Source organism: Taudactylus pleione, unplaced genomic scaffold (genome assembly GCF_031769625.1).
Source record: "Taudactylus pleione unplaced genomic scaffold, aTauple2 ptg000019l, whole genome shotgun sequence".
NCBI classification, from domain to species: domain Eukaryota; kingdom Metazoa; phylum Chordata; class Amphibia; order Anura; family Myobatrachidae; genus Taudactylus; species Taudactylus pleione.
The window spans coordinates 25,402,664-25,419,392 of NW_028284421.1; the positions used below are offsets into that span (position 1 = coordinate 25,402,664).

Genomic DNA, 16,729 nt, shown 5'->3' on the forward strand with positions numbered 1-16,729 from the left:
TTTGTGTCTCCTTCCCTTCCGCGACCTGCGCCGGTCCTCACTCCTAAAGGGGGTTTTTGATGTGGAGCTCGTGCCTTACTACCAGAAGCTTCATCACCAGAAGTCGAGGGTGGATCACTAGAAGAATAATTATCCGTTATATCTCTCTGTCCACGAAAATGTCGTTGTTGTACATGCCGTACTCTTGTGTCTGTCCCCCCTGACAACCAACGATATACCCTCCTTTCTTCGTAGTCTTTATTGACCACTTCAAATTTTCGCTTTTTAAAGAGTATCAGTTCTTTTTTTAATTTTCTACTTGTTGGTGTAACTTATCCAACTCACATTTACCCCAATCACCTTATAAGTGGGACTTATTGGAATGCATATACTCTGTAATTTTTTGCTTGAGAAGGGTTAGTTCTCTAGCTGACTCCTCAACCACCAAAGTCATTAAATCTAAAGAACATTTGTTGAGGACAGCTATCCACCGCCTCACAAATTCCTTGTTCAATCTTCCTATAGTGGGGGAGTTACGGACATGAAAGCCTCTTGGAATTTTTTTCTCTCTTAAATACTCTGATAGAGTTATCCCGTGTAGTAGATAATCAATTTCTTTCTTTTTATATTTCAACAAATTACTTAAAATCTCTTCTGGCGAAGTATCACCCATGGTGTCAACCAGTCTTTCCTTAAATAATACAGACTTCATCTCGCTTTCCGAGAAACTTAATGTCTCCCCAATGGGGACCTCTGTCCATGAAAACCCGCTGGCTTCATCCATGGTGAGCTCCTAGTTATACTTCACTCTTCTCAACAGGAATCACGTACTGTGTCTCCACTAAAACTTGGCAATATTTATGTACATACAAGAGTCTTAAGTGACAACTGCTCAAACGAATAATTAAATCAAAAAAACTTCTCCACGCTGTTAGAACCATCAATTGAGCCGGAGACTGTCACTTCTCTTAATCCAATTGCCAGTAAATAGTGCAGGTATTGTTAGGCAAATCTTCGGGGGGTGCCAGACACCGAGGCTAACATAAGCTGTTGCCCCAATACAATCACCAACAAGGTACGGCACACTCCTTCCCTTAGACATCAACTGCCGCGGTGCCAGCTGCAAACAATAATACAGTCAACCAAGCGCTGCACTCGACGGTCTTAGAAATAAATAATTCCATCACAAGATCATTGCTGCAACGTTTCGGGCTTTATTGCCCGTCGTCAGGCTGCTGCACATACATAAACCAAATTAGTGCATATTCTTACCTTAAATACCCGCTGTCTTCCCTAGACTCACGCCGGGTCCCATCGGCCGCGTCCCGTCCCGCGTGCATGGCTTCCGGTCACGCCGGAAGCATGTCTGCACACCACTGACGTCATCGTTACCAAGGAGACCCGACGCCTGTCGAGGGAGACATGAAACAACGCCACGTGATTACATAAAACAAACACAAACTATACAAGACATGAAAAATATGCAAAATACATGTTATAAAACTACCAGTACATGTGTTAAGGAGATTCAATCAGAGTATACCCAAAATTTGATACTCATTAATGTTACAAAGACAAACTACTAGGATAGATAGTAACTATTATAAACGTAATTACATCAAAGCTACATTTTAATGAAAGATACCATAATTCAGCTGATCATTCAGACCTTTGGGTCTGACAGTATCTAAGTAATGAATCCATTTAGATTCCAACATAAGTAGCCTTTTATTCCTGTCACTCCTCCTTCCATCATCTAAGGCTTGATCTATTGCCATATATTTTAAACTAGAGAGATTATGCCTAGCTTCCAAAAAGTGCCTGGCAACAGGTTGTTCAGACCTCCTCCCACTGATTGCTGATCTAATAGCTGACCTATGTAGGGCCATGCGCTCCTTAAAGGAACGCACAGTTTTCCCTACATAGCAAAGTCCACAAGGACATTTGATAAAATATACGACAAAGGTGCTGGTACAAGTCAGACGGTGTCATATCATACTGTATATATCACACGCACATTGATCTGACAAGCCTTCTCTCATTGTTCCACACAAACCACCTATAGCAGACAGTGATCTGATAGTATATATAGTAGTGTCGTTCAGCTGCTGTGTTCTGGCTACTTTGTTGTTCTTACAACTCCAGTACCTTTCAATGGTTCCATTCAGAGTCTTTATATGACACTTATCGTGGGCAGGCTTTCATGCAGGCTGCAGCCCGGTTCCGGCACACACTGAGAGATCTGATCTACGGCTCACCGAGCCCCTCGCTCATTTCAAACCGCTCACCTTCGTCCTCTGAGCATATTGAAGCAAAATGCCATGTGAATCAAATGCTTACATTTCATGTGAATTCAATGTCCAGAATTCATCAATAGGAAATGGGAGACACCTGGGAGCACACCAACGAAGCTAATCAGCGAAACAGCCGTCTGCAGAGGGAACCCGCTGTGCACGAGCGGGACACCCTGAGAAGTCGGCAGCACACACTACTTATCGCATATATCTCCCACCTTGGTACACTTGTACCTAACAGGTACCTTTTTCTTTTCAGGTGGATTGTATATTTGGATGGGGGGTTTGGGCAACATTACCCTGCAATGTCACATTGATACCAGGGTCTCCCAACCCTCCAGGACTGATACATCTCCACTACTTACCCTTTTTTTCATAGACCATGTGAATAAGGGAACACCGCTCGCTTTTCCCTAAGGCATTTGCATATGACAAGCAGCAGCGTGTTTTTCTGTTTTTTTATTGTCACTCCTATATTTAACTGATCTTATCTCTGACATACAATTTCTGGGGAATTCTCATTGCGCTGCGGACCTGTGATCCTTGCACTGAAATTATTTCAACAGGGTATATCAGTGTTGAAAATACAAAAGCAGATACCCGATGTACTTATTCACTCCCGAGGACTTAAGGTGCCCATTCACTAGACAATTAAGTTGAGCGATTGAACGATAACAGTTGTTCAATCATTCATATAACGTTTGTAAAAATGTCTAAAACGACCAGCGATGCGCGTGCCTGCTGGTCGTTTAGACATCTATCATGGTGCAAACATGCTGGTCAACCTGACGATAACGTCAGGTTGAGTATGTTTGCAGATGATTGATGAGCCTGCACTGAACGACTGCTCGTTCAGTGCAGGCTCATCACAGGCTGACAAACGACTGCACGATTACAATGTCGCAATCGTGCAGTTGTTTTAATTTCTGCTAGTGAATGGGCACCTTTACAGAGGGTATGCTCACTCCCTGCAGGAATACTGGACTCACAGAAAGCAGCAGCTGCCCTATGTAATTAATAATGAAAGGAGACCCTACATTTTAGTTTCTTTCAGATTTCTATTATTAGGATTAGGAAGTCTAGTGGGGTTAGGTTGGGGGGGGGTGGAGATTAGGATAAAATACCAGATTACACCTATGTGCTGGTTAGGCTGATTACTGTATATCCATCTGTCCAGCGAAGTTCACAATATACATTTCCAGCATTGGGACTTGTTTATACAATATACCTTTTGTCTTATTGGACGCCAGTATTATATACTCAATTAATTGCCGGGACTTCTGTTTATTATTATATGGCTCTTTTAATATCTGAATATCAGATGTTATATCTTAATTTGTTTTTATTGTGATGTTAAAAAAGTGTTGATTGTCATGTGAATAAATTTCATGTTACGGCCCAAAAGATGAAATTGGTAATATACAACAAATAATCTTGGTATTTCCTGATACACAATATCAGCGCCGTAACTAGGGTGGTGCGACCAGTGCCATGGCACAGGGCACCGCAGGGCAAGGGGCGCTGTTCGGGCCTGTCAATTTTCTGTTTATTATCATTCTCACTTGTAGCTTCCTCTTATTTTATCCCCAGCTTCTCCTGGCCTCTCCTATCTCCTCCCTAGCCCTTTCCCATGAGGCCATGGCCCTTTTTCAGGAGTGTTATGTCCCTATTTGAAAAATAGGGGGGGCGCCAATGGTCTTTTTGGCACAGGGCACCAAAGAGTCTAGTTACGGCTCTGCACAATATACACAGAATACAAGTAACTGTTTTTTGATGGTGCAGTTTTGTTCAGAATACAATGAACATAGATAGTACACAATGTGTGAAAAAGGGGCCCAGTGCAGGTATTTCCGACATACCATGGACTAGATCCTGCGTTACACATAAAATTTGTATAATGTAAGAAAGAGGCAGTGAGTCAGTGTAGGTCACACTCATCTTGTATGATTACTACATTTCCTCTTCTGGAAAGAAAGGAATGTTTTGTTGTGCAGTTGCTATGACAAAGCTCCTCCTTGTGGCTCCGTAACACATTATTTCTCTGTAGCTTTTTATATTTAGCCCTTCTGGTGAATTGTACTGCAGTTTTGAATGCACTTAGTAAATGACAAATTCATGTACCTAAGGAGAGCAGAGGAGGATGTGTAAACGTGAGGGAAGTGAGTTTGTTTGAAAGTTAATAGCAAAGTATGATGTAAATATGAGATTCGTGCTCATTTCACCCATTGTTTTTAAATCCAGCTGCCAAAAATGTAGAGGGCAGATATGGTGAAAGCCTAAAAAGTTTACTTGCAACAGTTCAGTAGCCCATAAGTTTCACAGAGGCAGATGTACTAAGCTCTAGAAAGTGATACATTGGAGAGTGATAAACCACTCTACCAACCAATCAGCTCCTGACATTTTTCAAACACAGCCTGTAACATTGACAGCTGGGTGGCTGGTAGTTTCACTGTCCAATTTTTCACTTTCTAGAGCTTAGTACATCTCCTCCACCCACATCATGATGGGGTGGGGGACATACGGCCCTCCAGATGCAGTGGAACTACGCATCCCAGCATGCCCTGCCACAGTTTTTACTTGCCCTAACAGCAAAAATATGACACAGTATGCTGGGATGTGTAGTTCCACAGCAGCTGGAGGGCCACAGGTTCTCCACCACTAAGCCAGCTGTGGGTCTGACTCATGCAGGTACCAGATTGCAGTGCAAGATATACGCCTTGTATCCATAGCTGTACTGTAACTATTTATCTAGTGGAGCAGAAGAAAGAGCAGTGCATGTACTGTAGCTCATGTCACTACAGTGAACTTTCATCTTTTGAACTTTGTGATTTTGCAATCCTCAATGTAGTTGTCACTACGGAAGCCTTAATGCCATGTGTCACCTCCTGTCACAGAGCAGATCCATTGTCCTTCCGGCCACAAAATCTGACCGCAGTGTATGTGATACTGTCTTAAATCGATGGATATCTTAGTAATATACAACACTGTCCATTAAAGTATGTGACTGCTATACGTTTTAGCTCTTCAGCTTTTTCTTATCTAAAAAAATATGTATTTTGATATGGGGATGTAACATGCAAGGATTTTCTAATACATAGCCCTGATTGTGTTTGTAATCATGGTCATGAAAATACATATGTATGGGGTCATGAGCACAGGAAATTACAATCCCCTTTTTTTTTTCTTTCTTTTACTTCTAAACAATGGACTTTGTAGCTGTTCTAGTCCTATAGCTGAAGTGATATATTGCTTTTTGCAAGTCTTTTTTATTTATGTGGTGTTGTTAGAACAGTTGCTGATCGGGTATGCAGTCGGGAAGCCGGTGGACCTAATCCCGACAGCCGGCTTCCCGACTGCTTAATCCCGGTGAGGGTTAAATGACAGGCGTCTAAATCTAGACGCCTATCATTTTACTGACGCCGGTAGACCGGCGCCCGGCATCCCGATCGAAGGGATGCCGAGCGCCCGGGCATCCCGATCGAAGGGGCGCCGATGGCTGCGGGGGGGGGTAGATTAGGATTAGGGATCCCAGGGGGGGGGTTAGGGTTAGGCACCCCGCGGGAGGTTAGGGGTAGGGAGGGTTAGGGTTAGGCACCCCCGGAAGGGACTTAGGTTTAGGCACCCCCCAGGGGATTTAGGTTTAGGCGGCGTGGAAGGAGGGGTTAGGTTTAGGAACTTAGAGGGGGCTTTAGGGTTAAGCACTGGGGGGAAGGTTAGGGTTAGGCACCCCTAAGGGAGGGTTAGGGGGTAGAATAAGTTAGTAAATGCTTACTTGGGAACGATCAGGATTTTCATCCTTGTCGGGCTGCTGCTGTTGTGATTTGAACCTCCGGGCATGCTTCCGGCAGTAAATCATAACAATTCCACTGATAGAGCAGAGGTTCTCAAACTCGGTCCTCAGGACCCCATACAGTTCACTTTTTCCAGGTCACCCAGCAGGTGCACAGGTGAATTCATTACTCATGGAAACATTTTAAAAGATCCACAGGTGGAGCTAATTATTTCACTTGTGATTCTGTGAAGAAACCTGGAAAACATGCACTGTTTGGGGTCCTGAGAACCGAGTTTGAGAACCTGTGTTCTACAGTAGATCCTCTGAGTCAGAAGTGATTCCAAACCGAAATAGTGACTGAAACCAGTGACATCAGGGAACTGTTTGTGAATTGGTGGTGACACTCACCAAAGTTGCCCAACACAAAGGCCCAATGGCCACTTTATTAGTATAAATCAGAATATTCTGGATAAAAATACAGATTTAAAAACATTTTTAAAAAGGTGATTGAGGTCCTTGCTCATTGACAGGGTCCTCAATAATGGTTGATATGCAGGGTACTGGTGCTGTGCATATCAGTCATTATTGAGGTCCATGTCAATGAGCTCACACCTGGAAGGGTGTTGACCATAAGCAACTCCAAGTGGCGATAACATGACACCTTTTTAAAATTGTGATGTAAGCAAAAAAAATGTTTGTAATTTTATCCAGAATTTATATTCTGATTTATACTAATAAGTGTCCATTGGTCTTTAGCGTTGGGTAATTTTAATGAGTGGGTTATTCTAAAATCCTTTTGGGCTCTCCAATAAAAGGATACCTTTTGTGACTTATGAAGATAAGAACAAGTAATAGCAAAGACTTTTGGACATATCATCCTTCCAGAAGGAGGATATTTTTATAATTTACAAGCACCCTCTAGGTGTAGTGTATGTGTATATGTGTGTGCATACATATATATATATACACTGTATATTATAATACTCGCGTGTGTGTGTGTGTGTATGTATATATGTATATGTATATATATATATATATATGTAAGTCCAAGGGAACCCGCACGCACTGCGACATTTTCATCCATTTGGGACCTTTGTCAAGGTAAATAGAACGCCACAGAATGCTCAAGCCATCAGAAAAGGTGCTAGTAAATACTGATGGCTTGAGCATTCTGTGGCGTCTATTTACCTTGACAAAGGTCCCACGTGGGATCGAAACGTCGCACATAGCCTGAATATTTTGATACTGGTGGTATGTAACAAATAAAAAGAACTGTTTACCTTCTGAGATGGCGATTGCCCTCTGAATTAGAATTTTTTTCTGTGTGTGTATTCTCTCTCTCGACCCTGAAGTACACCTGCAGCCTTTGTTTGTTTACAAAATCCTCATATATAACCTAATTCCATTGATCCTGAAAAGGAGCCCACTGTTTGCTAACAAGCTTGCGAACAGTGGCATAACTACTGTGAGTGCAAGTGGTGCGGCTGCTGTGGTGCCTGAGCTACCTCTGTGGCCCTCCGCACCCAGTCACAGACACAAGATGGGCAGGTCCAGTCTGCACCATCTAAGGGGGCCCTGGTGTCAGCAATGTTGATTTGATGCTGGCCTGCCAGCTGCTTACAGCTGGTGCACTGTCATGCAGTCATAGAGAGACAGCTCTGCCGGTTTGCGAGGCAATCTGAGCTCGCGGACCAGGCAGCCAATCAGCAGTGACGTCTCCTGATTGGCTGCCAGTTCGCAAGCTTTGATTGGCTCGCAACCAGCGCTAGATGCAAGTTGCGCTGACGCTGTCTGCTGGTGCTTCAGCTGTAATTAACTGTCAGCCTGGCCCCAAATCCACACCTGCTGGCTGCTTATGGCACATACATAGGGGCATGCGAGAGGCTGCTGGAGGGAGACAGGAAAGTGTGTTGCTGGGGGGGGGGCATAATGTGTAAGGGCACTACTACTATATGGCACAATCTGTAATGGGCATTACTGTGTGGCATATTGTATAAGGGGCACTACTACTGCGTAGCATAATCTGTATAAGGGGTACTACTGTGTGGCATAACATGAATGGGCTCTGTGTGGGGGAAAATGTATGTGTTTTTTGTTTTTTTTTACCTCTGGGGGGAGGGAGCCTTTTTAGATCTTGCTATGTGGCCCACAAAGTTCTAGATCTGGATTTAATATGAACTTGCATGAGTCATCAAGTTTGCTCAGACTGAGGTTAAAAGGACACTTTTGTAGCTTTCTCGCAGGGTTTTGGCAGACTGCACTGGAGCCAGCCCCGGAACCCGTGAATTTTAAGTGTCCCAATTTTTAGGGATTGCATGAGTGTGTGTGGCCCTGACTAAGGGCCTGATTCAGACCCACTCGCGAGCGGCTGTCCGCTCGCAAGTGGGTCGATGTTATGGACTGAGCATGCGCACGACGGAGGGAGCTCCGTCGTGCGCATGCGCCAGACGCGACGAGCGAAGGAAAGTCCTTTGCTCGTTGTGTCCGATCAAAGGGGGCGTGCTGTCAATGTTGATTGACAGCACGCCCCCTTTGGTGGGCGTGCCTCCCTGACTGGGGCGTTCCCACGGGAACGCCTCCCGTCAGAAGCCGGCCCACTGACATCACTAGTGATGTCAGTGGGAGTGATTTTGGCTCTGATAGAGCCAAAATCACTCCGGAGCTTGTGGTTGAAAACCTGAACCGCAGGCTCCGGCTCGCAATTTCGATGGTCGCGATGGTCTCGACCATCGCGGCCATCACAAAGCACGCTCGTATAGCCTGTGGGTGGTGACCCACAGCTATACGAGCGTCCAGGAGGACGCTCCATGAAAATGGAGCCCGGCCCTCATTCAGAGCGTGCGCTCTGCTCAGAGCGTACGGCTCTGAATGAGGGCCTAAGTTCAAACCTTGGCAAAAACCTAATCCTGGTCAAACTGCACCACCATGCCAAATTTGGTGCAGCTAGGTCCAAAACTCTGGCCGTGCATAAGAACAGACAGAGACGCTTTCTTGCTTATTACACACATAGATAGATAGAGATATAGATATATATATGTTGACTCTCCCATATCCAAATATTCCAAAATACAGAATTTTTTTTAGCATGACTCAGATAGTGAACCTTTACTTTTTGATGGTACAATGTACACAAACTTTGTTTAAGGCACAAAATTATTAAAATATTTTATAAAATTACCTTCAGGCTGTGTGTATAAGGTGTGTATATGACACATGAAATTAATTTATGTATGTACACAAACTTTGTTCGAGCCACGAAATTATTGAAAATATTGCATAAAATGACCTGCAGGGTATGTGTACAAGGTGTATATAACACATAAATGCATTCTGTGTTTAAACTTGTGTCCTGTTCCCAAGATATTTCATTATGGTATGCACATATTCCGATATCCAAAATACACCTGGTCCCAAGCATTTGGATATGGGAGACTAAACCTGGATTATGTATGTGTGTATGTGTGTGTGTGTGTGTGTGTGTGTATATATATATATGTGTGTGTATATACACATATATATTATTTTTGGAAGTAGGGTATTTGGTACTTTTGCTGCTTTCCACCACCACTTATTTTCTCATGTGGCCCCTCCCCTATTTAGTTTATTTTCTTCGTTTCTCCATTTCTCAGGCATAAAGTATGGACATTTCTGTACACAATCCCTTTCATATTTTCTCCAACCCTGCTACTATTTAATGTTGGCTAAGAAATGTAATATGCTGGTTCAGTATTTTAGGACTAGCAGATCTTTGGGAAAAATGATGGCATGTGGCGCACCCCAGGGCCACAGCTACGGGAAGGGGCTATTTGATCTTGGCGGTAATGCATTAAGTGTATAGCTTGTTTTCAAAGATTTGCTCAAAGACATTATGTTGTTCTTTCTCTCACCTTGAAGGCCATGTGGATGCTTTAACATCTAAGTTCTTTATGCTTGAAGAAGTCACTGCTGAAACACTTAAAGAAAAAATCAGTATATTCAAGTAAGTGTAATTAAACTGTTTATACACCATTCTATTCTTGCTGGTTTTACATACTTTATGGTTTTCTATTTCTCAGTTGAAGTAAATAAAGGCTTTCCTATATTTTCCCTAATATGGATGGTTGAAATTAATTTTGTTCCTTTAGTATTAAATAAAACCATGTAACAAATAATGTGCAGACAAGTTTAGTTTATTATACTTATGCACTTTATAAATGATTATTGTAACTAGCAATTACATTTAGTTACCCAAAATACATGATAACTAGTAACCTTAACTGATACTCTGCCTTACATACTTTTCCATATGTAAGAAGTGAAATGATTAGAAAGTACAGGGATGGGATCTCCGAGCTAAAATCCCATTATTCACAGTTCCAGAGAGTATGAAATGTACATTGCTGCTACAGTATGTGGTAATTTCATACATAATCAGCAAGGAACTCCTCCCATACTATCTGAGGAGCACTGTCAACATGTTGTGTTTTATTTTTTGTATTTAAGGCATACAGATGTGCCCCTACATATATAAAATCTGTGTATGAAGAGCTACAATGTAATGTCTGCAGTTTTCTCATTCTAAGTTCCGTTGTGCTCAGGTGCACACAGATATACAAGTGTCTCATATCAAATTAATCAACAGAGTCTGCTAGTGCATCCTAGTCATATCACATGGTGACTTACATTTTTGCCAAAAAAACATACCAGATAGTAGCAAGGGACCTGCGGCTCACTCTCATGCCAGGCAAGACCCGCTGCATGGCATATTGAGGCTGTATATGTATATAATGTATAAGGACACATCTGTAGTACTCCAACTTACAGAAAACCCATAACATGCCAGATAATAGATTCCATTCTTTTATATTAGACCAATGCTGTGTTTTTCCACTGTCATTCTATTACAACTACTCCCAAATGCAATATTCCTTACGTTTGCTTTTGAAGTATGAGATGTTAAGCTCTATTCTAGGCGATATGCTCCTTGCGAAACTAATTACGGAATTGGTGTCTCCTGTTAAGCCTCATTTTAATAATATCCTAGGCAATTTGCACTTAAATGAATAGCTCCCTTTGAGTCTTTTGGCTGGTTTGGATGATGATGATGATTATATTCTTTTCAAAAGCTGCCACAAAGTGCACGCACCCCCATACAGGGTAAAAATAGTAAACAGTAACAGACAGGGGTGGTTTCAGAGAGGAGGGGGCCCGCGTGCAGTCTCAGTGCATGTCTCTTCTCTTGTCCTGTGCAGTTATGGAGTAGACTCTGGCACTGCGCAGGTCTCCGGGAACATGGCTCAGGATTTTTCTACTGAGCATGCACATGGCATGCTTCACCATTTTCCTGGTGACTTCTGCGCACTGGAGGAAGACTCTGGAGAGGTAAGTATATTATATGGTAGCAGGGTGTGGATCTCCCTGGACACAAGGATGCCGCTCACCCTGCACCCATTACTGATACGCCCTTGGTAACAGGATCTCGAACCATACATAACATACACAATGGGAGATCAAAAGAATAAGTACAAAACATTATGTGGGTAGTACAAATAAGAGGGGCAAGGATAGGGAAACATGCTGAAGCTAGCAGGAGCATACAGTGGTAAGTTGTGGGAGGCACTTGATTCAGTGCCTTGTGGTTCTGTACCCAACATAAGGGCAAGTAAACAAAGTCAGAGTCACGGGAAGCTACAAGGAAGCAAAGCCCTGATAACCTGAACAGAGTAAAGGGAGGAGAAAGAAAGTGGAGGGCTCTGCCCATAAAAACTTAAATATTAAGAAGAAGGGGGAAATAGTTGGAGGGTGAATTGGGAATGATATAAGGTGGAATGGTAGAGGAGAATATATAGTACACTTTAAAAAGAACGGTTTATTTTACGGGTGCTTTTAAAGCTGAGTCTGACTGGGTGAAAGAAAGAGTTCCATCAGATGAGGGCAATTGGAGCATAATGTTGGAGGTGAGTGTAAGAGGAAGAAACCAGGATGGACGAGAGGCTTTGGTCAGAGAGGGTAGAGCTGGAGGGAGTGTGGACAGAGGTGAGGTTAGATATGAAGGGAAGGAGTGGTTTAATATTTTGTATGGGTGGGTCACTTGATCTGGATTCTGAGTGGGATTGGCAGGCAGTGAAGCATGTTGCAAAGAGGGGAGGCAGACACCATATGGTGGGAGAGGAAATTAAGGTGAGCAGCAGTGTTAAAAATAGATTACAGTGGGGAGAGGTGAGACAGAGAAAGACCAGAGAGGAAGAGGCCATGGTAGTCTAAGCAGGAGATGATGAGAGCGTGTTTAGAGTTTTGGTGGCACCGGGACTATGGAAGGGCTGGATTCTGCAATATTCCAGAGCTGAAATCGGCAAGATTGAGAGATGACCTGAATGTGGGGAGTGATGGAGATAGCATAGTCGATGATTGCATAGAGGCAGCAGACTTGGGTGACAGGAGAAGTTGATATAATTATTCGAGAGTGAGGGTGGGTTGGAGAGTCCCTTGACGGAGGGAAACTTAAGCTTAGCTTTGGTCATGTTAAGCTTTGGCAAGAAGAGCTGAGACATAAAGGAGGAGAAGTCAGACATGCAGTTGGAAATGTATGAGGATTATACTAGAGGAGAAGTGGATTTGGGTGTCCTCAGCGTATAGATGGTATTGAAAACCAAAAGGGCCGGGTTCCGATAAAGAAGTGAAGGGGGCAGAGAACAGACCCTTGGGGGACACAAACAAGTAGAGGGAGAGAAGGGGAGACACAGGTAGAGACAGAAAAGGATTGGTTAGTGAGGCAAGAGTTGAACTATGGCTGAGTAGAGAGCGTGAAAAAGGATAGGGTGGTTGGCCGTGTCAAAGGCAGTAGACAGAATGACAAGGATGAGGAGAGAGAAGTTGCCCTTGGATTTGGTTGTGAGAAGGTGGTCTTTAGTAACTGTTGTTAGGGCAATTTCAGGTGAGGGTATGAAACCCATATTGAAGAGTGTCAAGCAGTGGATGGTGGAAAGGAATGAATCCAGGCCAATATAGACAATCATCTCAAGGAGTTTGGAGGCATTAGGAAGGAGGGAGACAAGTTGGTAGTCAGTCAAGTAAGGGTTTCTTAAGGATGTGCGAGACTATGGTGTGTTTAAAGTAAATGTGGACAGAGCCAGAAGAGAAAGGCAAGTTAAGGAGATGGAGTAAGCAAAGGGGATGGAAGGGTGTAGAGTGGAGAAAAGGAAAAGTGGATGAAGATTTCATACCCAGTAATGAGATTCCGGAGGATGGTTAGTGGAGGAAGCTTGAGAGATGAGATAGCGCTGGAGATAAAGATTTTGGTAGTGAAGTGGGTTACGAAGTCAAGGACAGAAGGATGGCAATGGAGGAGCAGGGGGTCAGGAGGAAGTTGAAAGTAGCAAAGTGGCGACGTGGGTTTATCATGAAACAGAACAGAGTTGTAAGGAGAGAGCATGAACTTAAAATGGAGGTAGTCGGCATGAATGTGATGTCCTCCAATACCCTTCAGCTGCCTGGAAGAATTTCTGCAGGCATCGTGTGGCTTTAGAGTGCCAGGGTTGGGGAACAGACTGCTCTGGTCATCACTTTTAGATTTCATCAGAGTGGAGGGTCGAGTTGTAGAGTGAGACAGTTTGATCAGGGCAGGAGAAGGTGGAGATGGGAGAGAGGAGGGTGACCAGAAGAGAAGAAGGTGGGCTAAAAAGCAGCAAGGTTGGGCTTGATGAGCGTAACCTGTGGGGGGTAGGGGTAAAAGTCCAAAGGACAGAAGATGATGGTCAGAGGAAGGGGCAAATTGGTGAAATTGGAGAGGTCACAACAGTGGGAGGAAGACTAGGTTAAGTGAGTGACTGCTGGAGAGAGAGGCGCTGAAGGAGAGCAGCTTGGAAGCAACAATCTGTGGGATTGTATAGAATTGATGACTGGTTTATTACACGCCAAAGGGGGGCATGGGAATGAGATTTGCAGGGTTTATTGCTTGATAAAATGGTTTAGGAGTGAGTGAGATGGGGGGAGCGTTGGGTTGGTACAGGAGGCAGGGGAAGAGCCAAGAGTCTAAGGCCAGGTACACATCAGAATGACTTACAAAAGAGGCGATGGTCCCTTTATTCTCAGAATACACAATATACTGTATATAGCGCGTACACACTATGCAATCTTCAGGAACGACGGCATGATATATCATGTCTGAGCATTGTATCCAATTAATCTTTTCTCCTGTACACTATGCAATCATCGAGTAGATCACTGGCAGCTGTCTTCAGAGGAAAGATTGGAACATTATGTCTTGTGGTCTTCCGGTTGAGCGTACACATTGCACAGTGTGCACCACACCTTCCCATCTGACGTGCAGCACATCAGATGTTAAGATGCGATGAACGACGCACATGAGTGAGCATACACACTATGCGATGTGAACGATACGTTGTTCCAATTCGCCTCAAAACTACATATTGTACAATAAATAGTCTGTGTTCCCTGCCTAAGGGAGTGAGCCAGGTGGGAGGTGAAGGTGTGAGAGGGAATGAGTGAGGAAGAGGGTGGCAGGAACAGAGGCCCTGATTCAGACCATCGCGACCATCGGGCTTGCGAAGAAACCCTTGTGGTAGGGTCTCATGGCAGCAAACCCCAGAGAGCTTTCGGCTCAAACAGAGCCGAAAGCTCTCCCACTGACATCACTTGTGATGCCAGTGGGGCCGCCCCCAAACGATGGGAACGCCTCCATCTGGGCAGCCACCCCCCGACCCGCCCACCAAAGGGGGCGTGCTGTCACTCAACATCGACAGCACGCCCCCTTTGTTGCGAGACCCAGAGCGACGGAGTGCCCGTCGCTATCCAGGTCTCGCGCATGGGCACGTCGGAGCCGGCTCCGTCGTGCGCATGCACACTGGCCCACCATCTACCCAGTTGCGAGTGCACAGTGCTTGCGACCGGATCTGAATCAGGCCCTGAGAGCGAGAGAGAAGAATAGGGAGTGGGAGGAAATAGGGGAAGGGATAGTAATAAAGGGGTCATTGAGAGAGATGGTGATATGAAAAAGGTGTGTATAATGTGTGTGTATAGAGTAGGGGTGGGCAATAAGCGGCCCCCCAGCTGTTGTAGAACTAGACACCCCAGTATGCCCTGCCACAATATTGCTATATGGCCATGCTAAAACTGTTGCAAGGCATAATGGGGTTTGTAGTTCTGCAACAGCTAGAGGGCCGCTTATTTCCCAACCCTGGTAGAGAGTAAAGTCAATTGATATTGTGAAGAAGGTTTAACACATGTACTAACTGTATCGCTGCAAAGTAAGCTCCAAGTGCCTGAATAATTGAGTATAGTGGACGATACTCAAATGCTTTAATACAATTAGAGTGATGGGTTTGAGTAAGTAGTGTAATAGAAGGGTATTAATAAACATCTGTTCAAAAGTAGGAACAAACAAAAGGATGCAATTGATAAAATGAGTTTGTAATGTATATGCACTATACACTAGTTTTACATTATAACTCTGTGCTGGCTGTGTTAAGCCTTGTGTATTTGTATGTGCTACCTCTGAACCTCGTAATGCTACCACTGGCACACTATGCTATAGTACTGTAGTATAACGCCTCAACAAATCTTAATACAATCACTTGGAGAAGATAAAGGGGTTATAGCAAAGAGAAACAATGGCATGTGTGCAGGCGATCTTAAAAAGCAAAGTTCGGCAATAAAAAACGTACAGATGTGTCCACATACATCTATCCTCCTTGCGCTACACACAACGCTGGTGCTCAGTTTGACTTGGTAGCGCAGAGTGTCTTTTCGTGTGACTTTTTACCTTCAAATGTGTCTTATTTGCACAGCAATGTGAATATCTAGTACAAGCAGCTTCTGCTGATTAAAATGATATGCAGCATGTTCTGTGTGTGACTGCGGGTGTATCTTCATGCGAAATGCTACGTTACAGTGTTACAGCTGCTGACACTGTAACGTAGCATTTCGCATGCAGATATACCCGCACTCGCTCACAAAACATAGGCATGCTGCGTATCATTTTAATCCGCAGAAGCTACTTGTGCTATCTAGTCTGTGTGAATAAGACTCATTTGAAGGTAAAAAGTTGCACGAAATAAGCCCTTCTAGTTGCGCCATGCTGTGATGTGACTCAGTCAGGGTCGGCTCGAGGCATGTTCGACTAGCGCGGTCGAACAGGGGCACCACCCTATGGAGGGTGCACCCCTCCCAACCATACTGATTTTCTGCAGGACAGTCCCGTTTTTCGGGCATTGCCCTGCTGTTCCACCCATGGGCCGAAGTGTCCTGCCGGTGGTTGAAAGGTTGGGCACCGCCGCAGCTGTGCCAGCCTCGGAGAAGAGGAATGGATGCTGCGCGAGGGCTGGGGCAGTCCAGCTACTGAAGGAGTGCTGGGCTCGCACCCAGCCTGATGTTAAATGGGAGGCGTGCCATACGGGCACGCCCCCAATTAGCGTCATTTAGGGGGCATGGCCTATGATCATTAGGAGTCATAGTCCTTCTATGCACTGGGTGCGGCTCCTCCTTGAGCCGGCCCTGGACTCTCGGTATTGCTGAGCATCTTTTTGTGCAACTTTTTGCCTTCAAATGTGTCTCATTCTGCTTGCGAAATGTTACTTTACAGTGTCACAACCGCTGTAAAGTAGCATTTCACATGCAGATACATCTGTAGTCGCACATATATAGGCATGCCGCATATCATTTTAAAATCAGAAGCTGCTTATGCAAA

General features: G+C 44.3%; 1 protein-coding gene across 2 annotated transcripts in view; it reads left to right on the forward strand.

The window, feature by feature from the left end:
* Positions 1-16,729, forward strand: part of ICE2 (interactor of little elongation complex ELL subunit 2) — a 126,323-nt gene that overhangs the window by 93,146 nt on the left and 16,448 nt on the right. For both annotated transcript variants that reach the window (XM_088446182.1, XM_088446184.1), the window contains exon 13: positions 9,940-10,024. In XM_088446182.1, the coding sequence (XP_088302308.1) occupies positions 9,940-10,024 (85 nt within the window). The remainder of the gene's footprint in view (positions 1-9,939; positions 10,025-16,729) is intronic.